This window comes from Cornus florida, unplaced genomic scaffold (assembly GCF_030987335.1).
Source record: "Cornus florida cultivar Cherokee Brave unplaced genomic scaffold, ASM3098733v1 CherokeeBrave_3.0.0_Hap2_Chr01, whole genome shotgun sequence".
Taxonomy (NCBI): domain Eukaryota; kingdom Viridiplantae; phylum Streptophyta; class Magnoliopsida; order Cornales; family Cornaceae; genus Cornus; species Cornus florida.
In genome coordinates this window covers 71,220,354-71,246,698 of record NW_026775571.1, presented here as the reverse complement: position 1 = coordinate 71,246,698, position 26,345 = coordinate 71,220,354, and the positions used below count along the sequence as shown (strand labels likewise).

The following is a 26,345-nucleotide window of genomic DNA, read 5'->3' as shown; positions in this document are numbered from 1 at the left end:
GATCAATGAATCAGATCTCACTTCTGAGTTGAACCGACGGGTGGGGCACCGAGTAGACTCGCCTGCTGCAACTCGAGCTCATTGAGCTGCTGTTCACGGTCCATCTCTATGATGAGTGGCAAGAAGAGGATGAGGAACGTCGTGCCGGCGATCCAAGCGGCCTTTCCGGTGCTCTTCGCGAGGCGCTTGGTCACGTAGGCTGCGTCCGACGCCGCTCGTTTGCCGTGGTGTACAATCACCGACTGCGAGACGGCGGTCGAAACCCTAGATACGATCCCTTCGCCGTCGCTGGTGAGAGAGAATCGTTTGCCCCCCTGAGGTGCCATTAGAGAGAGAGCCGAAGGTGTTGTTAAACCCTAATTGATATGCTCGAGGTCGAAGTCGTTTCAAGTCTGTTCGCGATATATTATATTATTTTATTTATTCAATCTACTGTTTTAGAATGACGTGAAGAAAAAGAAAAATGAAGTCAACTTAGAAATTTGGTTAGATAATAAAAAAAAAAATTACTTTCCATAACTACCCAGTTCTTTTTAAAGAATTTTTTTTAAAAAAATATTGAAAAATATTGATTTTTTAAAAATAATTATGAACTTATAATAATGTCAATTTTTTTAATAGAAAATTTCATACTATTTAAATCATGATAATTTTTTTTTTTTTTTTTTAATCAAATACATCATAAAAAATTATTTTCTTTTTATTCAATTCATTTTAGTTATTATAACTTTGCACTATTAATTTTCATTTAGGCTCAGTTTGAAGGTAAAATATATTTGGTTATTATAAAATATTTACAATGAAAAAAATTATTAAAACATAACAAAAATTATTTATTCATCAATTTTCGATAAGCTATTTTATATGTTCCACTAGATGGATTCGACATTAATCTTCCTTTGCTGAACACCTAAAATTATATATATATATATATATATTACTTGAAAAAATAAAATATTTTATGTCAAAATAGGATTGTTAATCAAACAGTAAGAGGAATCAAACTCCAACCTCTCACCTGAGTAAAACCTTCTCCATTCCTTTGGGTAGTGTGAATGTCAAAAGTGTGTGGATAGAATTTAAGTTTAAACTTAATATTTGACATTATTTGTATATGCCCCCATAATGAATTATTGTATATTTTAAGAGACCTGATACTATCACAGTCAAAAAAAAAAAAAAAAAAAAAGAATCTTATACATAATTCCTGCTTTTCTAATTCTGCAGTCAAACTATTTATTTATTTATTTATTTTTAGTTGATGCTCACACACACAGATGCCTCAGTGGAGGCATGAACCGTGACTTTCCTTTGGAAAGTAAGGGATATATATACCGCTAGGCCACTAGGCCGTTGGTTGGAGTCAAATTGTTATACACCCCAATTCCTTCTTTTATAATTCTACAGTCAAACTGGCCTCCCTCTCCAACTTGTTGCCATATCAAGTAGCCATTTGATCACCTTCTGATGTCTGTGTTTCAATATGAGGAAAAGACTTTTCCAAGTTCAATTCCATGTCCTCCTTATCTAAAGAAGGTTTTTTATACTGCCTCTATGAACAACATGATCAACAATATCTTTTCGCTTCTTTAAGTGGTTGAAGTCGTTTCATCTCTTGATCGATCTTCAGTCAGAAAATGATTGATCTCTGTCAGGCAACTCCAACTCATACAAAAGCAGAAACTCCATCTTTTCTCCTCAAGTCTGCAAACAGTTCTGGTTCTCACGTTTCAGATTGCGCCTAAAAGGGCGCAATGGCAATGTGATGTGACAAAAATTGTATAATCCGTAACATCCACTACGTGGCATATATATCTTGAAACGAAACAACATTTGGTTTCAAAATCTCAATCTCTATCTCCATATGCAGCAAGTCTAGAACACCAGAAAGGCTATAGAACTCTGGGTGCGAACCATCTCCTGCAAGGAATACATGCGCGTTGTTTTTTACCTCAATCCAACTACAACCAGGTTGCTTCTTCACACCCCGCTCTTTCATACGAACCCACATCTTCTCAGCGTCTTTTTTCCTTCCCTTACCCAGGTACATTTCAACCAAAATGATATATACACCAGAGTTATGGGGCTCTAATTCCAGAACCCTCTCCCCTGCAATCTCACCCACCTCAGTGTTTTTGTGTATTCTACATGCTCCAAGCAAGGCCCCCCAAACGCTTGCAGGTACCACAACTCCATCCGTCCTCATTTGATCCAAAATTTTCATTGCTTCGTCTATAAGTCCTGATCTACCCAAGAGATCAACAATACAAGTATAATGCTCGCTCGTTGGCTCAAGAAAACACTTGTACTTCATGAAGTGAAAGTAGTACTTACCTTGTTCTACTAATCCGGCATGGCTACAAGCAGATAGAACACCTATAAAAGTTATCTGATTGGGTCTAACATTTGTTGACCTCATTTGTTTGAACATCTCTAGGGCTTTCTTACCATGTCCATGGTGAGCGAATCCGCATATTACAGAGTTCCAAGAAATAACATCATGGTTGAGCATGGAAGAAAATTCAAGCAAGGCAGAATGCATGTTACCGCATCTGGCATACATGGTAACCATCGCATTACAAACTGAAATGAAACAATCAAAACCAGTCTTAATGACTAGTGAGTGAGTTTGTTTTCCAAGATGTAAGGTTGGCAAGTTTGAACATATTGTAAGAACACTCGTAAATGTAGCTTCATCCACAGGCATTCTTCCTTCTTTCATTCTGATAAACAATTTCAAACCATCCTCTCCATGATCGTTTTCTCCTAATCCAAATATTGTAGCATTCCACACAGTTGTATCTCGAGTTGGCATCAATTCAAAAAGTTCGACTGCAGTGCCAACCTCACCCATTCCAAAGTATCCAATAATCATATTTGTTTGTGACACAACATCACTGAATGGGCTTTTCTCAAGAATAGCATGCGCTTCTTTGACAAACCCATTCCTTACTAATCCCAACAAGATCAAATTCCATGATCTTTGGCATTTTTGGGGCATTTCATTAGAAAGTCTCATAGCGTCATTAATCCGTTGACTATTCAGCAACCCATTCATCATCTCATTCCAAGAATTCCAATCCCGATCGGCAATCTTGTGAAACAAAACCTCTGCAATTTCAAGATATCCATATTCTATATAAGCAGCTATCATTGTATTCCAAGCTTGAACATCTCTTACCGGCATAAGTTCAAAATGTTCACGAGCTTCAGCAATCCGCCCTGCACGCACAAGCGCAGACATCATGATAGTCCAAGATGCAGTATCCCGACTACTCATTTTTCCAAATAACTCCTCAGCCTTATCAAGTTCTCCACAATTCACTAGACCTGCAACCACCAAGTTCCAAGAAATAACATTTTTCGAAGGCATCCTATCAAACAACCGAACAGCTTCATCCACCAAACCATTACGAACATACCCAGCAATCATTGAATTCCAAGTCACTACATCTCTAAACTGCATACGCTCAAAAACTTCCCTTGCACCATTCACATTGCCACAATGCATTAACACCGTAATCATCGTGTTATACGAATACAAATCACGATTGGGCATTTGATCAAACAAGCAGAACGCTTTCTCAAAACACCCATTTTGAAATAAACCGCGAATCATTGCATTCCAGGTGACTGTGTTTCTCTGAGGCATTTCTTCGAACAGCTTTTGGGCTTCTTCGATGAAGCCATTTCTCATGTAGTTTGAGATCTTTGCGTTGAGAGGCTTCAGATTGAGAAGTGTCGATTCAGTATACTTTCTTGCTAGTAGTTTGATGGAGAGAGTTTTGGTGAGTGAGAGTGCTTGAATGGGACGAAATGTGAACACCATACTCCATTAATTTAAGTAAAAACAGAAGCAGAGAACACAAGTGGTTATGGAAATCAGTTGTTTTATGGATTCAATCAGGTGGCTAAGCTCAATTTTTAAGCCCATCTCATCATCACTTGCAATAAACAAATTGTGATCATGGGTTTAGATTAGGTTGACATGTTTTTCTAGAATTCTTCATTTTTTCAAAGCAGGGACACTTTATTTCTATATATATATATATAATAAATAATAAAAAAATAAAAAAATTAGAAAAACTAGGAATGTGCTGTGAGTACAGTTATTGTAGAAATCCACATGTACCTCAAATCTTATCCCTTTTATTTCTCCTCCAATCTAACTGGACAGAATCTCCCCACATCAGCTAGATAGCCTTAACTTTAAGGCTACTCATACCCTTCTCTGTTTTTACACTAAAACCAACTCTCAACTCTCTCAACTTCACACCAAAAAAAAAACAGGAAAAACTCGCCCAAACTCACCCTCCACCACCACCATTCAGAACCCAATTCCGGCAACATGGCCGCCGCCACTGCCGCAGTGGCATCTTCTTTCTCCACATCCATGCAGACACTTAAATCCATCCACTCCAAGAACTGGCCATCCAATCATCTCCTCAGATTTGCGTCATTACCCATGTTACAAGTTGGACTCGTATCTCACTCCATCACAATCGAAACGCTTTCCTTAGGTGCCACCTCTCAGAAGTGGCGGGTTCCGAGGATATCGGCCGCGGTTGCACAAGAAGAGGCGGCGGCGGCAGCGGCGGAGGCAGAGGCAGATGCAGAGGCGGTGGCGGTGGAGGAAAAGGAGGAAGTGTCAGATGAAGGAGGAGAGGGTAACGATGAGAGTGCTGTAAATACTAAGCTTTACTTTGGGAATTTGCCTTATCTTTGTGACAGTGCCCAGCTAGCTGGAATAATTCAAGAGTATGGCAGTCCAGAGCTAGTTGAGGTATGTAGTTATTTATGCACAGTCCCTTTCAAGTTTAATTAACTAATCTGGATATATGTATAATGTATAATATACCATTAATTTACTCTAAAAGCTTGAAATATGTGCTAATAATGCTGCAAATTAATTACTTTCTTTTATATATTTCACCATGCGTATAATATAGATTGGAATACTTCTAAGGAAGCCTTAGCAGCAAAATTAGAAAAATGGAGAAAGACATTGAGGATTAAAAATTAGTATAAGTAAGACAAAATAAATGGAATGTTAATTTTATAAATAGCAAACAATGATAATATAAGCATTAGAATTCAAGGCCAAAGAGTGACTCAAAATAGCTTCTTCTTTTTTTTTCATTGCCTATGATTAATAGTAGAAAGAGATGGAGAGATAAGTGATGATTGCAGACAAATTGGAGACATTGTCCTTCGTGACAAACGAATACTAGATAAACTAAAAGGAAAATTCTATATAACGGTTGAAAAGCGAGGTATGTAATATGGAGCAGAGTGTTGGGCATTGAAAAAGATACAAGAACGACGCATTCACTTAGCGGAAAGGGGATGCTACTTTGGATGGTTGGAGTAACTGGAAAAGATAGGATTAAGAATGAACGTTTGAGGGGAACACTAGGTATCACGTCTGGAAATGGTAAAATTAGATAAAGTAGACTAGATGGTATGGTCATATCTGACATAGACCCGATGATGTACCGGTTAGAAGAGGAAGAATTGACTGCCTAGAAGGTAAGTAATAAAGAGGCCGACCAAAAGTTACATGTGATGAAGTAATTAAGAATGATCTTAAAATTTAAATATAAGAGAAGACATGATATATAATGGGAAAGAATGAAAAAAAATGAATTCATGTGGTTGACCCCATTCATATGGAATAAAAAGCAAGGATGACAATGATGATGATATATAGTTTGGCAAGCATGCAAACGAGTGGTTATAGTTTGGCAAGCATGCAAACGAGTGGTTAGATGGTTGTGTTATTATGTGGAGTCTTGGAGTGTACTTGTTGTCTAATTGATTAGCTTGATTTTGGCTGTCCATTGTTTGGCAAGGTTTTTTTTTTTAAGAGTAGATGGAAAATCTAACAACTAAGTTAGTTACGAGGACATGTTTTTGGTGATAGTACATGTTAAATTTGAGTCTTCTTCACCAATGGGTTATTAGTCCAATGGTATTAACCTCTTGTCCCTCAAAAGAAGGTGAGGAGTTCAAGTCTCGAAGTGGGCAATTTGTGAAATGTGTGTGTGAGTACTTACCTAACCAAAAAAATTATATTTGAGCCTTCTTTGAAGCTTGAAGGCTGTCCTGAATTCCATAACCACTTGTCCTGTCCCCAAATAATATTTATATGTAGGCTGAAATATTTTTACACCCTTAAGTGGGGTGAAATAAATTGAATGCAAGTCGACTTAATGTGGTGATTGTGAATTTTATCTCCATCCATTCTAACAATTCTAACCAAGTTAACGTAATGAGCCATAACTAAGATTCTAAAGTGAGGCAGAAGTGCCAAAAATGCCATTCTTTAAGTCCATCTAGCTACCTGCAGAGTCCCCCATAGTTGGGGGATACCTTGAAAGTAATCAATGTAACTACCCCACTTGGGGTTCTAATTAAATGGTTAGATCAATAAGTTGATGACTATCTTTAGCTTCTACATTTTATTGGCTATGCTTTAATTATTAAGTTTTGATTGGTAGATATGTATTACCATATGCATAACTTGGTGTCACTGGCCTAATCAAGCTGTGGTCAAGTTTCTGTTTAAATAGCAATTACTTAAAATGCCAAAGTTTGAAAATATATTCATGTTCAGCTCTTGTTGGGTGGGAGTCATGCTGCTGAAAGAGCATAGTACCTTGAGTACTTAATTTAAGGAACTTTTCAAGAAATGTTATTACTCAGTGTCAAAACCGACTTCATCTACATGTCTTCCCATTTTCCTATTTAAATCGACTATGTTGATGATGGGAAAGATTAGTTGAAGAGTTTGAGGCCTTGATGAAGAGAGAGTTAGATTCAAGGTTAAGGAGGAGAAAAGAGTCGAAAAGAATGATGGAGAGGATCGATTCAGCTGTGGCTTTCCAAGAGCTCTCCTCTCCAAGTTTTAACTCTTTAGAATCGCACAAATTTTGTGTTAGGTTAACAAGACTCTCAAGGTGAATAAGTCATTTCTTATTCTGAAAATTTGTCTTTTTTTATTTTTTAAAACATTTTGCTTGTTTAAAATGATCAATCTAATACCTATCAAAGAAACGTTTCAGTAGGAAACACGTGTGAGATTGTTGGTTTTTGTCTGATAATGTGAAATATGTTACTATTGTTTCAAAGGGTTTACAATCCTAAAGCTTCAGATTGATTAATAAGAAGTATTGTGGGGCTATAGAATGTACACTGAAATTAACACACACCGGCATTGGGGTTTAAACCTTCTGAAATGCATACTTGTGGGTAAATCCAGGTATTTTCTGCAAATACTATTGGCACAGCCTCTAAGATATTAGTATCAGTATGAGTAATAATTTGTTTATTCCCTAAACTTGGATGTAGGTAACAAAGACATGAAGGCAAGTGTGGTAGAGGTGTTCTCTAAAAATATGTTTTTTTTCTTGAGCTTTTCCATATGTATGCACACAGAAGGTTGTTTAGCATACCTAGGGAAAAAAGGGTTGTTTAGCATAAGGATTTACAAAGAAATCAGGTAAAATATATGGTTGTTTTCTGCATATAATCTTAAATAACTTGTGTGACTGAATTCTACTCTCGATATTCAGAAAGTTGGGATATTGAATTTATTTTTTCTTTCTTTAGAAAGTGGATTGTGTTAGGGTGAAATTAAAGCAAATCAGTGGAAAAGGGAATTTTTGATGGGAGCATTTCAAATTATACAGAGAATTCCTTGTACTTCATTCTCAAGCTAACGCAATGGAACAAATTTATCCTATGTGGTCCATTTCTTAGGAAGGAAAAGTTGAAGGAAAGGAAACAATGGAGCTTCATGGTGTGGTAGGATTGAAAAGGAGGAAGAGAAAGGAATAAAAGGAGAAGCAAAAAGCATCTCCTCCTTTCTTTCTTTATTTATTTATTTTTAATACACATTTCCCCTCAAAAAACAAAGGTCTTCCTTTAAAATTTAAGGCTACAATGACAAAATCACATGACAACATTTGCCTTTTTCTTTCTACTTCTTGTTGCTTGGCCAAACAACAAAGAAGAAAGACACATTTCTTTCCCACTATCTTACCTACCGCTAGTTTTTCCACCCCTCGTACTAGATGGGGCTCTAGTGCCGATAAATCAGTGCATAAGATCACAATAGCCTTTCCATATATTACCAAACAAAGGTCTTCCTTTAAAATTTAAGGCTACAATGACAAAATCACATGATAACATCTGCCATTTTCTTTCTACTTCTTGTTGCTTGGCCAAACAACAAAGAAGAAAGACACATTTCTTTCCCTATGGAAACCCCTTCCATTCCCACTATCTTACCTACTGCTAATTTTTCCACCCCTCATACCAGATGGGGCACTAGTGTTGATAAATCATTGCATATGATCACAGTAGTCTTTCCATATATTACCTTCACCTCTGGCCACCTCCGTCTTCCAGCAGAGGAGGGAGGTATTTTGTGGAGAAGAACCAAAAACAAGAAAAAGAAAAAAGAACAGAAAAGAAAAGGCGAGGTCCTATGTCACATTCTCGGGTCTTTAGGCAAAGTAACAAGGTAAATGAGATCCCGGAATTAAAGAAATAGGTGTTCTATAGTTAGGCATAGCGTCATTTGGTTAAACTTCAAAACTTGGAGTTAAAGGTCATGACAGAGTTTTGTCTCCTTCAAGACTTCTATGCCATCATCAAATAATAGTCCGATCAAAGGAATTAGATTCATGCCTGAAAATTATTAGGCATAGTTGTTTAACTCCATTTTTATGGTACTTGGCCCACAATTCAACATCAAAATTGCACTTTTTTAAAGATTAAGTTTAAAGGACGAGTTGATTGGGTTGATTAGTTTAACCAATAAATTACAACATGTTCCAACAGCTTAAACTAGCTCTAAACGATGACATATAGTTATTATACATCCTATATGGTCATAAGGACAGAGCCCTAGTTTAATTTACTCGTGTATCCTAAATTTTGTTTAATATAATGAAATCAGCAAAACTAATAAAACAGTGAAAAAACTATGCCTTGTTCTTTTTACTAGTTCTAGCAGCTAGAATTTTGATATCGATTCCTCTCATGAATATAATTCCTTATTGCTATGTTTGGTGTGCAGGAATGGAATGGAATGCAAGTGAGAATGGAATGGTCATTCTCATTCTATTGTTTGGTTGTAAATATGAAATGTATAGGAATGGAATGATAATAACTATTCTAGTATTTGGTTTGACCAATTTTAGAATGGAATAAATTTCTAATTGAATTCTCCAAAATATCCATATTAGTAACAAATAAATTAAATTAAATTAACAAAATGATATTCACTAATAATTTTTTTAAAATAAATGGTGGCAGTGGCGGTGGTGGTGGTGGATGGTGGAAAGCGGTAATAGTGTAAGTGGTGGTGTTGGAAGGCGGCGGTGGTGGCAATGGTGGAAATTGGTGGCAGCAGTGGTGGTGGAAGGTGGCAGTGGTGTTGGTGGAAGGCAGTGGTAGTAGTGTGGTGGTTGTGGTGGAAGGAGATAATGGTGTGACTATGGTAGTGGTGGAAGGCGCTGGTGGTGGTGGTAGTGGTGGTGGTGGAAGGCGGCGGCAATGGAAGGCGGTGGTGGCGGCGGCAATGGAAGGCGGTGGCGGTGGTGGTGGTGAAAGGTGGTGGCAATGGTGGTGGTGATGGAAGGTGGTAAAAGACGATGGCGGTGGTGAAAGGCGGTGGTGGAAGGCGATGGCGGCATTGTTGGTGGTTGTGGAAGGCGGCGGCGGTGGTGGTGAAAGGTGGCTGTGGTTGTGGTGGAAGGCGGCGGCGGTGGTGGAAGGTGGTGGTGGTAGTGAAAGGTAGTAGCAGTGGTGGTGGTGGAAGGTGGTGGCAGTGGTGGGTGGTGAAAGGCAATAGCAACGGTGATGGTGGAAGGTGGTGGCGGTAGCAATGGTGAAAGGCAGTGGTGATGAAAGGCGGTGGTGGTTGCAGTAAACGGTGGCGATAACGGTGGTGAAAGGCGGTGGCGGTAGCGGTGGTGGTGGAAGGTTATGGCAGTGGTGAAAGGCAATGGCAGCAGTGGTGGTGGAAAGTGGTGGGCGATGATGAAAGTCGGCGGCGGTGAAGGTGGCTGTGGCGGTGGTGGAAGGCGGCGGCTGTGGTGGTGGGCGATGGCGGTGGAAAGTGGTGGGCGATGGTGAAGGTGGTGGTGGAAGGCAGTGGTGGTGGTGGTGGTGGTGGTGGTGGTGGTGGTGGTGAAAGACGGAGATGATTGTGGTGGAAGGTAATGGTGGTTTTTGGACTTGGAATATGAGGGTGTTTTGGGAAGTCGATTTTTTAAAATAAATTATTTGGGAATGGAATGGCCATTTCATAGGTTTAGTTGTGGAATGGATTTTCATTCCAATGGAATGGCCATTCCCACTTTAAGTTGCATACCAAACAAATGAATGGTTGGAATGGGCATTCCATTCCATTCCATTCATCCACACCAAACGTAGCATAAGTTCTCATGATGAAAATTCATGCGTACTGTTTTTTATTTAATTTGTAAAGATTATTGAATTTGTACCTCAAGCTTCATTTTTTTGGCATGCATTATGATAGTGTGCTATTATCTGTAGCACATTGCTAGTATTAATTGTTGTTTATTTTCCATTATCTCTATAAGGGATTCTTTTTAGTTTTTACTAATGAGTTCAATTGGTCTTTTAGGTTCTTTATGACAGGAACACTGGAAGAAGTAGAGGATTTGCTTTTGTCACAATGAGTAGCATTGAAGATTGCAATGCAGTTATCAAGAATCTCGACGGAAGTGTAAGAATCTATCAGTGTGTGTATGTGTGTGATGCACAAACCTACATGCCTGTGCATGAAGAAATTGCTTATATTAATTAGACACCAAATGGTTCTTTCTTCCGGTACATTTTAATTTTGATCCTTAAATTTTCTTATCTTTTATGCACATATACATCGACAAGAATCCTGTCAAATAAGGCCTTACTAAAGAAAGATCCTTGTTTCAGGAATATGGTGGTAGAACTTTGAGGGTCAACTTCTCAGACAAGCCTAAACCGAAAGAACCTCTGTATCCAGAAACTGAGTACAAGCTTTTTGTTGGGAATTTAGCCTGGTCAGTCACGTCTGAAAGCTTGACACAAGTATTCCAAGAATATGGAAATGTGGTTGGAGCAAGGGTTCTATATGATGGGGAGACAGGAAAGTCTCGCGGTTATGGTTTCGTATGCTACTCAACGAAACCAGAGATGGACACTGCCCTTGAATCTCTTAACGGAGTGGTATTAATCGCTTCTCTCTCTCTCTCTTTCTGCACATCCTTAGGCATAATTATATATGTTTTCGTCTTTGATTATCAATGAATTGTGTTCTGCATTTCCTCGGATTTTCAGGAGCTAGAAGGCCGGGCAATTCGTGTTAGCCTGGCACAAGGAAAGCGGCAGTAGGATGAAAAGAAGTGTAAAAATGTTCAGCAGTGTTGGATGTCAATGTGAATGGCATTGAAGAAGTGGAAGGAAATTTGTTTAGCTATTAAAAGTGCAATTTCTTGAAAGAAACTCCTTTCCTTTCTCTTTGTCTATAATTTGTTTTACTTCTGGATCATTTTCAATGGAAAATCATTTGTAGAATATCCAGCAAATCTTTCTTAGTGGTGACATTAATTTGTTTCACTTTTCTGTGTAATTTTATTTATAATATTTCAGAAAAAAATATGTAGTTTTATTCTGCATGCTAATACACATTTTATGTTAGCATTGAGATTGAGAGAACTAGTACCTTGCTTGACTAATTTGCTGTTAAAGATATTCACTGACCAAACCAGGCTCAAATTCACGGGCGGCTCAATATGTTTTGAGACATTAGGCAAAAAATTATAAAAATCGTTCTTCCTAATTAGATTCTTGAATTGAAGTTGTCAATAAATAATATAAATTAGTATATTTAATCTTTCTTGTAGACATAGTCAGTAATATAAATAAAAATGTTGGCAAACAAAATACAATTTTATGATAACAAAAAATAATAAGATTATAAAATAATTTAAGTTTAAAGAACAACAAAACTTATGTTCCGGTCCAATATGCTCCAACAAATTCTTTTCTTTTTTTCCTGGTTAATACTCACACACAAATGTTAAAGAGCAATGCAGTGACCATGAAGGTCGCCACTGCTCCCGCAGTGACTCCAACAACCACTGCCGGAGCAGCAACGCGGTCGGCGAGTCGTAGAGAGAGAGAGTCCAGGCAATGTTGTTCGGGCTATTCTTTGCATGCAATAATATTCGTTATTGGGCAACTCCATTCATGCATGCAATAATATAACCTTCATGGTTAGGCATCATCTCCAATGGCTGGGCAATGATCTCCAAGGATGAACAATGAGTTCTTCATAGGATTGGGCTAGACCTTGTATCACATTCTTTTCCCATTCGCAGGAAATTTTCAAGTTAATTTCCCTGTACAAATTGCTGTGAATACAATAAAATAAATATAATGGGTCTCCATGGGAAATCATCATTCATTCATCAAAATTAAATCATCCAAATATAAACATGCATATAAAAACAATATATAGTAAACCGTTTATGTTTGATCCATTAAAACGAATTGAGTCACAATGATACTAATTGTTGGGTAGCCCGGAATAAAGAGGAAGCAATTTATCAAAATAATTTTTCGTTTGCGAAATAGAATGTCTCAATTAGCTTTAATGAATCATTAATGTTTCTCAATTACGTAGATGGTAAGATCACCTTTACCTTTTAGACAATTTAATACTCCCAATATCATGTTTAGATATCTAATTTGGGATGAAGGTAGTAATTGTTTATCACCAAAGATTAATCGATTGCTAGATAATGTCTTCTTCAGTCCTTGATCTCCAACGACCTATGGTGTCTCCGAATTTTCACTCCTATCTTTGAGTCGATTTCAATCGACAAGCAGTGAGAAGTGTGGGATTTAGATCTCCTTCTGAATTCTTGTGTGGGAAAAATCCCACTACTCTACATACAAGGAGGTAAAGTTCTAATTAATTACTCCCCTCATTGCACACTAATTCACTGACTCACTAATTATCCTTGATGGACTTTGGCATTGATAGAGTAGAGGCAGTTTCTTCTAATTTGAAGATTTTTGCTCCTTGGCCCTTCTTTGCCTGAATTCAATAGAGTATTTTAATAGCTTCCTAGCCGAAAAAAAAATCCTCTCTATTTACTCTCTCACTGGATTGGTCCAGTGAGGGGTAAAAAAGCTGACTTGATACTTAGTTAAATTCGTATTTACTCAGCTATCAATTTATACATATACTTCTCGTATAAAACGTATATATATATTGCAATATTTAATTAATTTAATTTTCACGTTATGGGTCCCACAATTTATACATCTTCCGTACAAAACATATATATTGTAATATTTAATGAATTTAATTTTCACTTTATGGATCCCACTTGACAAAATAAATGACAAAAAAGAAAAAATTAAACTTCCAAAAAAAAAAAAAAAAAACGAAATCTTCCCCGCAAAAAGTCAGCTTTGTATCCAAACGAAATGAAAACTTCCCCTCATCAAAATTAAGTTTGAAAGAAGCAAAATTAGACCAAACGTAAAGCAAATCCAGAACACATTGCATAAAGTGATGCTTTGTGATTAACAGGGTCTTTCTTCAAAGAACAAAATCATACCTATTTCGGAAAGAAAATTCTGGCCATTTGGCAATTGTAAGTGAGAGGCTATGATTTTATTTTTTTGTAATTTTTTTCAAAATGAGAAAACAACTATTATCTTATTTAGAGGCAACCTAGGAGTGACTTTGGTTATCCAAAGAATTTGAAGTATGGATTATTGAGTCTGATGAATATAAAAAAACTGTAAAACCAGATTTTGGAACATATTTTACATTATTTGAAAACCATAGAAGATAAACGATATACGAACAGAACCACGAAGAAGAAGGTGAACCAGATCTGAACGATTTCCCGACACAGAAGAGAAGAAGTAAGAAGGTATTTTAATTTAAATAAAAATGTAAAGTTGAATGATATATTTTTTTTAGTACTATAATATATGGTATAAAGTATAACCGTATAAAGCAGTATTCATATATATGATAAAATAAAATATAGATTGATAAATTTTTTATTTAACTTGCTGACTTGGCAATGACAAAGCTACATTAAAAAGGTGGTGTTAACCATCACCGTTAGATGTTAATCCAGTGAGAGAGTAACTAGAGAGGATTTTTATCCCTTGCTAGCACCTAACCTGTTAAAATTTCTCTATTAATTATTTCTAACTCCATTATAAAGAAATAACTACACTCAATGATATAGATAATTATAATTAGTTATAATATAGCCCCAACAGTTCCTGAATACCAAAATTTGATCATTTCACGTTAATTAGTTATTTGGATAAATATCATCAATCCAATATACTAATTAATGCATATTTGGCCACCTAAGTTTATCTATTTGATCACATAAATTCTTTCTTTAGAAAATAATAAATTTAATAAATGTATAAATATAAAAACTACTTATTAAATATGACTGACCAGATTTTTTTTATCAAACCAACCCACCCAAAATACTTTCATACATGGATTTCATTTTGAAAAATACGTTTTGCGACATTACATTAATATTTATCCAAAATACGCAAGTGTGTTGACACACAGGTCACTAAACTAAATCAAAACAAATATTAATATAACCGGGTATAGTTTTCATGATTAAGAGTCAACTTATATTAGTAATAGATTAGCAAAATTACTTATGATGGTGCGAGTAATTTTCTACTTATCGGCGATCCATTCAATGTGTCCCACACGCTAACACATTTGGTTTTGAATCATCCTATTCAGATGACCAAGATAAGTCACTCCAGTCAGTGCTTTTATCAAGTTAAAAACCAACAGTTACATTTATGAAATAGAATGCCCAATTATATTCCATTGAGTGCAAACATTAATAGTTGCGATAACCAATGAATTTATATCTCCCATGCACGAATCATTGCTTTATGTGCACATAAATTCATCTCATCATAATTAATGGACAATTAGCTCAAAAACTCTTTGAACTACTCAATACACTTATTCACCAATATTATATGAAGACAATAAATCAGATTTTATTACTTAATAAATATAAATTTACAATCAATAGCTTTGCCGGGCACACACAAATCCTAACAAATATGTAGGAAGGTTGTGCCATATAGGCGATACGCGGGCGCTTTGCATGACATTTGCATAACTTATGAGGATAGTTAGGTTTTAGAGTCTTCCACATTGTTGAAGTCTACGTAGAGAATTATGAATTGTTACAGAGTGATGGATGATTCTAGAACATTAAAGAGCTTGTAAGAATTTGTAGACTAAAGAATATTCTAGAAAATAGTAGAGAGTTATACGGGGATTAGAAATATTTAGATAGTTAAATGGATTGTTCTAAAGTGGGAATTTTAGCCATTGAGTGTAATGCATCATAGCCGTTCATTACGGAGAATGATGCCTGTATAAGGAATGAATGTCTTATTTGTAATTAACAAGTAGCATAGAGATTAGAAGTGAGAGTGTGAGTGCTAAACTTTTATAATAATTGTTTCAATATTGGTAATTGTTTATTCCATTATTTTTAGTCTAATGGGAAGGTGACATGTGGCGAGTTCCAATGAACTTGCCATACTAGATTGGTGCTTTGATATTCCAAAAGAGGAAGTTATACTGTGGAATTGTTGAAGATTGACTATAAGATATCTACCAATGAAAAGGAAACATATGGCGAGTTCCAATGGAACTTGCCACACTGGATCACAACTCTGGTAAGCTTTCATCAAAGTATTAAAACTATATAATTTCACGTAGTAAATGGAAGCAAGGATAAGTGGGCCAATTAAATCCCACTACGTGGAATCTTTTATTTTAAGGAAGGTGGTGAGTCATATTAGGACTTGCCAACTTTAAACAATGGCCCACAATTTCTTATTAATATGGAACGTAGGAATTACATGGAAACACTACCCTATATGCAACCTCATGCAATCATTTAAGACAATGTTCATCCAACCAATCGGTTTTCAACACATGGCGAGTTCTATGGGACTTACCATGGCATATCAATTCTTTTAGGAATTGTTGTTATAGAAGGTTTATGGGAAAATCGTGTGTTTCCAAAATCCCTAAGTAAATGGATGTTTCCCATTATGGCAAGACCAAAGTTGACTAAACAAGCAAGAGGAGAACATGGTGCTTGATTTTCTCCTTATTTTTAGGAGACTTCAATAGCTACTTCAGCCAAGTCAAACATTGAAATGCAAAGAAACAGGGACGTGGGTGACTATTTAAAATGTCAAGTATATTTCAGTATATATATATATATATATATATATATATATATATATATATATATAATAAAATACGACCCACGACGAGAAGTTGAAATTATGAAGGGGGCCACGACTCCATAATCAGAATGAAAAGTCCAAACCTGAAGAAGTTACCTAAAGCCAAGGAGACGTGGGTATACAATAATAGACATATATATGCATGATATAAATGGAATTATACAGGAAGAAGATCTATGTGAAATGAAAGACTTCTTAAATCATGGGACACTTGGCCAAACAAGAGTACGTCAGTTAAAAGTGGTGGTACTTCATGTAGTTATTACCACTAACTGAAGGAAGTCGTCAAAGATTATGGATGACAAGGCTAAGTTAATAAAATCGTGTGTCCGAAATAGAAGAAAAAATCTACGGCAGAAGGAAAGAGAATAAGAGAACGTGGGACACGTGTAGGTTTATGAAGAGGACAAGTGGAAAGCTTACATCAGAATTGTACATAACTTGAAATCGTGGAGGACGTGGCTGAAGTTATGCTCAGAAGAAACAAAGAGGAAGAAGAAGATGGAAGAAGGTGGTTACAGAAATGGTTACAACCACCAAAGATATGGGACACTTGGCAGTCCAAAGCCAAGCCAAGTGGAAGCTGCCAAGGCTGCCACACATCAATTTACTGCATGAAAAAAGTCTATAAATAAAGCACTCAGGCTTAACTTGCAAACCCTGTTTAACACACACAACAAACAACATAGTTGCTTATTCATTTCATGTATCGCTACATTCCAATAATGTATTTACATTATGTCTAATTTATGTCCAATACTTTCATTTCCTACTTTCCAGCAAGTAGTCTATAGTTTTTATTGCAAGTCCTGCACTTTCGATACCACATTTTTTTCCACTAGCCATAGAATAGTCCCAAAGTCCTTTTACAAGGTAAAAAGAACCTTTGAAGATGGCCATTCCAGTCCTTCATTCAAATACCTGATCCCTACAACTTCCAACTGGAATATTATTCAGAAATCCACTTTGGAATGACAGCAGTTCCTGGCACGCCCGCAACACTTTTCACTCACCCGGAGGGTTGGAATTTGAGTTTTTTCGCAAGCCGAACAGTAATAAAGTATTATTTTCTCTTCCCAGGCATAGATTAAATTGGTAATTGGTTAAATACGACATTAAATGAGATATTATGATAATAGATTCATAACTACTTGAGTTATATTAGTATATAGAAATAATTTCAAATATCATAATGTCTCTATGACAGTAACAAAAATCACGCACAAGTTTAAACATTGTGAAAAATAAATAACTATTATTTTTTAAACAAAAAATCCAATTAGCACCACAATTTGACGAAACTTGTTTTGGTGCTTTGTTTTAGTTATCTTTTCTATATTAATATCATGTTTGTGTGGTATTTAACAAGGCCTTTAAAATAATATAGATATATAAAATAAAATAAAAAAGTTAAAAGATTTTGTTTTCCTCAACAGATCTATATAGTAAGGTATGTATTTTTCATAATCCAATTTTATTGCAGTATAAAGTAATCCTTTATAAGCCTCTTATTTAACGGTATCTTCTATATAGTAGTATGAATTTTTATTGTGTCTTCATTTTTTTTACACTCAAATTGGTAATTTGGTTGCTCGGCCATGAGTTGGGGTCCACAAGTGAATGTTGTGGTCAAAGCCAAAACACCAAGGCTAAAGGCGATGGTGTGGTCATCTTATCCATAAGTCGAGGCCCACCCAAAGCAAGTCTTATTTAAAGGAGGCCCCTTCGGTGGTCAAGCTTGTAACCGATGAGCCTCAAGACTTGCTAATTCAAATACTCAACCTGAGTTAAAGTAATAGGCATGAAGTAGTTGACGGTGGAGTATACCGGCCAGTAGGTAAGGAAAACACAAGTGCACCCTCCCGGGCACGCTTTGAGCCAAAACATCTGCATCATAGTTTGAATTGTGTAAGGACTTGTAAATGGGGTCAAAGAGGATTATTTCCACATTCCATCAATTGTACACATTTGTTACTATCTATATTCAATTGTGATCAACATTTAGTGACAATGATTGATAATTTGATTCTTGAAATAATGCTTACATCAACTTGAAATTAATCACGATTTTTGAGATTTGACATTTTAGATTTGTGTAGGCCTTAAGAAACTATATACTCATAGGTCTCAAGTAGTTTGCTAACTACTCACAATGTTCCATATAATAAAATGCTTAAAATGGTAACTAGCTATGTGCAAATTATTTTGTTTAGTATTTTTTTTTCCTTACATGCAAATTTTATTTTTAATTATTTATTTTCAGCTAAATAACGCATGCCAATAACCAAATCATTCACTTTTTTGGAATAATACGGGTTAGACTAATGGAATGTTTTAATCATTTAACATTTTTCGACTCGGTCAGGCTCTGATACTATTTGTAACAACCCTCACCCTAACTAGATATAATATTGTCCGCTTTTGGCTCCTTTGGACCAGAGGCTTCCCAAGGGGTCACTCATACTGGTACTATTCCAGGTTAAATACGCTTAACTCTAGAGTTCTGGTAGGTTCACAGCCAGCACGGCTTTAAAACGCGTTGTGTCATAGAAGGGTGTCAAATCTACATATAATGCTTGCCCCATCCATACCCAAACGATGTGGGATTATGCACTTATAACTCGCCCAGTGTAGTAGTCTGCCAGTGCCTCGCACCCGCCTACGTACACCCGCCCACATTAGGTAGCCACAATCACCCCCCCCTTTGGGGCCCAATGTGGGCGGGTGTTCGTGGGGCGGGTGTGAGGTACTGACAGACTACCACACTAGCCGAGCTATAGGTGCACAATCCCATATCGTCTGGGTGTGGATGGGGCAAATGTTATATGTAGATTCGACACATTTCTATAACACAACGTATTTTAAAGTCGTGATGGCCGTGAACCTACCGGAACTCTAGAGTTAAACGTACTTAACCTGGAGTAGTACCAGGATGGGTGAACCCTGGGAAGTCTCTGGTACGGGTGTGCAAAAAATGAATAATATTGTGTCTGACTAGAGTGAGGGTCATCATTTGAATTATAAAGAAGTACAAAACAACTATTGCTAAGATTTCTAAGCTACTCATATTCTATTAGTTAGAATTTATAAACAATCTGATATAACAATTACTTTTAAATTTATTTGTATTGGAATGTCTTTCCCCATTCACCCTAAATTGTAAATTTCAATGAAATGACAAGATATAATTAATACATCTTAGGTGAGGCGTGACAATTATAGTTTTAGTTTTGGGAAAATATCACTTACCTCCTTCAAGGTTAGGCCTAATTACACATAGTATCCCTAACGTTTAAAAAATTACACCAACCTCCCTTTGAACTAACTAGCGTTTTGTTCCGGTAAATTTCTATGTTAAATTACTACAATATCCTTTAATATTTTAAAAATATAACATAAAAGAAACCATTTTTTTTGAAATTACTGTTGGAAACGGGAGCATTAAAAACATAAACTTTGGATGAGGTTTGGAATAGATTCTGCTAATAATTTTTTACAGATCTCTAGACGAGCGCGTTTCTCTCCGCAAGGAAATGAACGTGATATATTTACTTTCTCAAATCTGTTTTCGGATGAATGAGAATTTAGCTCTAAAGTATGGTGTTTTGATAAGCCTAAATGGGTATGCAAAATATGGGAAGTATTTGTCCCACATAGAAAAAAATGTTGAAACTAATTGAAATTTAAATAAGCCAAATTTGGGCTTGGGATTGGGCTTGGGCTTGGGCCTAATTGTAAAGTCCAATTATTCTTTTTATTAAATGGAATCTTGGATTGGGCCTTTAATTTTGGCCTGGGCTTATTTAAATGAGTGGTTAGTTTTTGAATTTAAATTAAAAGTTAGTTTTTTTCCAAAGGGTTGCATCTATTTCTAAAGGGTTGCATCTGTTTTTCAAAAAGTTGCATCTGTTTCTAAAGGGTTACAACTTAAAACCAATAGACATAACTATTCATGTGAACCATTGCAACCTATTGGAATGGATGTGTCTATTGGTGAACAGACACCATGTGAACCATTGCAACCTATTGGAGTGGATGTGTCTATTGGTGAACAGACACCATGTGAACCATTGCAACCAACTGGAATGGACGTGTCCAGTGTGAAGAGACACGTATAAATGGTTGTGTCCAATGATGAAGAGACACACCCAATCCGTAAAGGCACCTTACTTAAAAAAACTACTTTTTAGTTTTTTTCAAAGGGTTGCACCCAATCCGAAAAGGCACATTGTTACCTATAAATACCCCCCTTTGGATCATTTGTAAATCGTTCATTTTCATTTTCTTCTATCTCCCTCTCTAAACTTGAACCCAACCCAAGTGGGTTCAAACCATATGTTAGGTGTTCCGAGCCACTTAGACCCTAATCTAATTTGATCGAGCCATATTAAGATTGGTCTGAACCATTTGGTTAGGATTGCATCCAATTTAACATTTATATAGTATAGATGCAATTTTGAGTCAGAGAAAGTATTACACAAAGGAGGTTCGCCGTATCCACGAGTTCGTCGTGCAGCTACTGGTGGATGTAGACCATTGTATCCTGGGAGATAGACGTCACTAAGTCCGTAAGCACCATAGCGGGGCGAATCTGTCTTAAGGACATAGTATCCAATACTAGCCTCGGTTCAGGTTCTTTATTTATTATTATTATTTTATTGCTTTATTTTGCATATTTAATTAAATATTTTAATTAACTCATCACATATTAGTATAAGGTTTGTTATATCTTAAATGTCACATGAAGCATATATTTTACCAATAATCTTAAGACAGATTCATTCCTTGCGTAAATTTTATCATATGCTTCTATTTAAGATATAAACAAGTAGATATTATACTAATAATTAAGATATAAAAAACCATTCCACCACCACCGCGACAGCCATAGCCACTACCACAACCACCATCTCCACCACCACCACTGCCACAACTCAGCCACCCTGCCATAATACGTACACCATCTTTACCACCGCCGCGACGCCCATAGCCACCATCACTGATGCCCATTGTATTATTTAAGAAAAATCATTATACAAAGGTTAAAAAAAAAAAAAAAAACAACTCAAATTTATTAAATGGCCATACCTGCCTAACATTGGCATAGGACTCAATAATAGCAGTGTGTGCCCTTATCCTTGATTTTCCCAAACAATTCAAGCACTTCATGGGTGAGTCCGTCCGTCAGATAATGTAATATGCCTAATTTTAAAAAGGACTTTATTGGAATTTAATTATTGTATTTTATGTGCTTATGTGGATATGTGTTTATATTTAATTGATTAATTGTGTTATTTAATTGGATTGATTGTTTAAATTGGTTATTTTGTTTGCCTGTTTATTTACATTAATTGACTAATTGTTATTTAATTGAATTGTTTGTTAAATTAATTGTCTAATTTTGTTTAATTTTAAAGTGTGTGCTTATATGGTTTCATGTATATGTTTTAAATTCTGTATTGGTTTACTTGGCTGGTGGTTAATTGTTTAATTAATTTATTTATTTTAATTGAAGTATATGCTTATGTGGTAATTAAATGTTAAATTAAATGTATTATTTTTAGTTTTAAACGGAGTTTGGACTTGGATAGGATCGATGAACTTTTTGGATCGTGTAAATGGGTATAGCTTTACCCATGCATATATATACATGTATATATGGGTATATGTGTATATGTGGATTAATTTAATTATTATTAGTTATTAATAATTGAATTTGTAATTTTAGTCATCACTTAATGTATAAAATAATTATAGGGTTTTATTTATATTAATAATATCACAAGACTTGAGGTTGCCGACTTGTATTCATATATTTAATTTATATTAGAGTTTCTTTTATTTTCTCTTTTCCGTCTCCTCTTAAAAGTGGAGTTAGGGTTTTATAAACCTATATATATACTTATGATGTCTGCAATAGGGTTGGAAAAACCCTAATAGCAGCACAGAGAGGGACGGGAGAATACAGTGAGTTTTGAGAGAGAAATTGAGAGAAGGGGATTAAGGTTTTGGCCAAAGGATTAGGCTGGACCAAGGAGGAAGGTTGAGGGTTGTTCGAGGGTTAGAACCAGAGCAAAGGAGTCCTTGACGGCAGTCACGATCGCCGGAAAAACTTAGGAAGATAGCGACGAGGTTTTGATTCAAAACCACACAAGCAAGTTCTTTTCTTTCTCTCTCCCGTTGGCCTGTGTTCTGTGCATACCTAGATGGTCTCTAGGATTTTAATTGAATATTAATTGAATCTGGCATGCGTAATATATGTCAAAATGATTATCTGTATGTGTTTAAATTTGTCTGAAATAATTCTTAAAAGATTGGTGTTCGTCGTCTGTTTTAAAGCATACAAATTGGTACTATTTTAATGGTTGAATTAATTTACACTATTATAAACAAGGGACTGGGATGATATTGAATATATATTAGACTGTTAAGATCGGTTTTAAGGAAGAACGGGAGGGTAGGAAGAGGCCGGAGACGAAGCAGATGATCAGAAACAGAGCAGAAGTGGAGCATTGCTTTCAAAGAGGGAGAGAGCCGGTTCCAGGAGGTTGGGAGCCGGCTCCCCTCTTCATAGAACCGGCTCCAAGGGTTAGGGAGCTGGCTCCATGGTGCATTGAGCCTGCTATGTGGTTTTGAGAGCAGGCTCCCTTGTTGGGCCTTGTGTGGACGCGTTCCGGAACAGTTTTGGACACTGTTTTGGACATGTTTGGTATTCTGGATTGATTCAAGGACTGTACTGAGAATTTTAAATGTAATTTCATGGGATTTTAAATTCTCTAATTGCTTAATTTGTTCCGTAGTGCAAGTAGAAGGAACAGTATAAAAATAAGCAACTTTACATGCTGTTAACGGATAGAAAGGACTAAACTGTTTAATCTTGTTTTAACAGTTTAACAGATTGTAGCATGGACTCTAAACGTGACATTATGCTGTATTAGGGCCCACATTGCATAATTAATGTCTTTTTGCTCATGGATTTAGCAGTAGGAAAGTTTAACTGATATTGCATACTGTTAACGGATAGACATGATTAAATCGTTAGTTTTGTTGTAACAATTTAATGGACTAGCGTATGATTTATAAATCATGTTTTGGTTGCATGTTGGGGTCATTTAATTATCAGACTTGTTTTATGTTTACTTTGGATTTTAATTGCTGAGATATTAAAATCTCTATCTGCAATTACATGGATTAAAGCAATTACAGGGATGTTATTTTTGGATTGTAGTTGATGAACTATTTAAAATTTGTTTTTATCAACTATATGGATTATGTGGATTTTATTTGATGTACGGTTTGAGTTGTTGCATCATTTACGGATCATATGCATTATATGTACCAGTATGGGACGGTGGCATATTGGGGACGGATTAGATCAAAACGCTAATTCCTACCTATTCATACATACGGAATGGATTAACTAAAACAGTTAAATCCTACATGGTTGCATGTCCTGTCAACTAAAACAGTTGAACAACATGTATTGGATGTTTGTTTATATTTCTGTATTAGGAAGGAAATGGATTTAATTAAAATATTTAAATCCTAATTTTATGTCATGTCTTGATAACGAACAGTTGAGCGGCACTACATTGATTTGGATGGGAATTCACATATATAATTTATGATACTGCGATATGAGCTTGAACCTCAGGATGGTTGGTTAAGGAGCGTATATGCATTGGGATGTGTAACTGGTTATGATGGTTAAGGTATACCCTGTTAGGTCTAGGTACTCATGCCCACCTATGGGTGCGTTTTTGCATGTTGCCTTCTATTCAGGTTGAGACCCCCATTATAGTCCAGTGAGAGTCCTGTAGTGTGGATATATTTATATTTACGGACTATATAGATATGGTTGAGATATCTAGGATGTATCTACGTATCGGGTCTCTGTTTGGATTGTAGTTATAATAGAACTTGTTCGTGGGCCTCCCACTATTATTTTTCAGGTTTCAGACGGTTCCAGTTTTAAAGCTTATTCATGCTGAGCAGAGACGGTCACTCACTTTTCCGACTGCGTAGGACTGCTATTTATATTTAGTTTTGGAATTTCCTTATTTAGTTTAGTTTAACTTTAGTTGGGTTTTGAATAGGGGTCCACTAGATGGATTCCCGAGTTGTATTCATGGAGGATCAGTTGTATCAGAAGAGTTTATTTATTAATGGAATTTTATTATGAGGTTTTCCGTTTCTGGATTAACATTTTAGTTTCTTTTCAGCAATTTTATTTATTCATATTTATCTTAATTGTGTTCTGTGTTCATTTATTACTGATTGGTTTGATATCTTTGGATAATCAGGCGTGGGCCTGGCGAACCCGCATCCGGAGATTCGGGGGTATCATAGATAATGCGTCAAACATCTTGACTGCATTGTTGATGAGCCCGTCATTGCGTATCTTATGAAACACTTTCATATCTTTTTGTATCATCTGCCTCTTCAATCACTATTTCTTGTTAAATGGGTTATAAGGAGGAGGCAACTTGGTCTTGTCAATCTCTCTCTTCATCATTTTCATTTGGGTTGTTAAGTTTTCGGATTCTGAATCAGAATAAGAGTTGGATAAAGAAAAATTAACTTTGGCGTTGCGCTTTTATGGTAGTGATGGGTTGTTCTTCGAAAGAGGAGGAGGTGAATGGTCTTGTGATTGTGGAGGTTTTGTGGTATGTAGAACCAAGACTCTTTAGTGGGTTTATCAACGGAAACGTGGTGGGTTTTGATAGGTTAAGTGTGGTGGTGAGTGAGAGGAGTAATGGTGGTGTTGAGGAGGAGGCATGGAGGTGTGAATGAAATATGGAAAAGAGAATGGTTAATGAAAGACGCAGAGAACTGCGGCAACGAAACCCATTTTTAGTGAGAGAAAGAGAGTTGGTAATATTGTAATGGCCTTTTTGTTGGGTATATAAGTAATTTTAATAAAAAAAATTAAGGGTAAACATGTTTTTACAATTATGGTAAGGACAAATTTGATAGTGTTGAATGGAAATAGGCTGACATAATAAAAAAGGGCATTGACTATTCATGAAAAGGCTGAAGTGTTATGACAAGCTAACTTCGAGGGAGTTAGGTGTAATTTTTGAAACATTAGAGGTACCGCATGTAATTAGACCTAACCTCGAAGGAGGTAAGCGATATTTTGGTAGCTAGGGATTTTCTCGCAATTTTCATATTCTGCATCTAGGGATGGCAGCGGGGTGGAGTTGGAGTGGGTTTGGCTAAATCTTACTTCGCCCCGTTAGAAAATTTATCATACCAACTCCGCCCTATTCCAGAACGGGTTTGTAATTGTTATACCATCTCCATCCCTACTCCGGTAGACAAAATATTGACTCCACCTCATGTACTCTGTTTAATTGCGAGGTGCGGCGGGGGTGGCCTGGGTTATACCACTTTTATTATGTAGTAAAAAAAAAAACTAGCCCAATGTGCTTAAATTGGGCTGATAAATAAGCTGGCTCAACTTATAAATTACTAAGTAGTGGATATTAATATATTAACAGACACTTTCACTAAAGTAACAAGAGTCTTAAAAATATAAAATATATATTTTATATATAAAAAAATTAAAAGATACATATATAATCAAGGCGGAGTCGGGGCGGGGTCATCACTAAATCCGCCCCCGCCACAAACCCGCTTTGGATTTTTAATTATTTTACCATACTCGTCCCAAACCCATTTAAGGGCCACTAAATCCACCCCATTAGAGGCGGGGGTGGGGTGAAAATCCGCCGGGTCAGAGGAAATTGCCATCCCTATCTCCATCCCATAAAATGGAATTTTCAATAATTTTCTTGATTATTATTATTATTGTTTAATTCTTATTAAATACCATGCATGGATATCTTTCATTTCACTGTTTACTATTTTTATGTTCCAACTTCTGAACCAAATACCTTAATTTTTAGTCCATTTAAGGTTTGATAATTTGATTATGAAGTCTAAATTTATTGCTCATTTTTAAAAGA

General features: G+C 36.1%; 2 protein-coding genes across 2 annotated transcripts; one reads left to right on the top strand and one right to left on the bottom strand.

Annotated features, from left to right (window-relative positions):
* Positions 1 to 967: 967 nt before the first annotated feature.
* On the bottom strand, positions 968 to 4,113 carry LOC132300026 (pentatricopeptide repeat-containing protein At4g02750-like). Its single transcript, XM_059796953.1, has one exon. The coding sequence runs from the start codon at positions 3,827 to 3,829 to the stop codon at positions 1,799 to 1,801; it is 2,031 nt and encodes a 676-aa protein (XP_059652936.1). The 5' UTR covers positions 3,830 to 4,113; the 3' UTR covers positions 968 to 1,798.
* A 112-nt stretch (positions 4,114 to 4,225) lies between these two features.
* LOC132300061 (28 kDa ribonucleoprotein, chloroplastic) lies at positions 4,226 to 11,634 on the top strand. Its single transcript, XM_059797002.1, has 4 exons — positions 4,226 to 4,783; positions 10,661 to 10,762; positions 10,972 to 11,244; positions 11,356 to 11,634. Exons 1-4 carry the CDS (start codon positions 4,349 to 4,351, stop codon positions 11,407 to 11,409), a joined length of 864 nt encoding a protein of 287 aa, XP_059652985.1. The 5' UTR covers positions 4,226 to 4,348; the 3' UTR covers positions 11,410 to 11,634.
* Positions 11,635 to 26,345: the final 14,711 nt, after the last annotated feature.

Excerpts from the sequence above, each read along its gene's own strand:
- LOC132300026 (XM_059796953.1), bottom strand. The coding sequence starts at position 3,829 with ATGGTGTTCACATTTCGTCCCATTCAAGCACTCTCACTCACCAAAACT.
- LOC132300061 (XM_059797002.1), top strand. The coding sequence starts at position 4,349 with ATGGCCGCCGCCACTGCCGCAGTGGCATCTTCTTTCTCCACATCCATG. Across the intron at positions 10,763-10,971 it reads TCAAGAATCTCGACGGAAGT|GAATATGGTGGTAGAACTTT; the intron begins GTAAGAATCTAT and ends TCCTTGTTTCAG. Across the intron at positions 11,245-11,355 it reads TTGAATCTCTTAACGGAGTG|GAGCTAGAAGGCCGGGCAAT; the intron begins GTATTAATCGCT and ends TCGGATTTTCAG.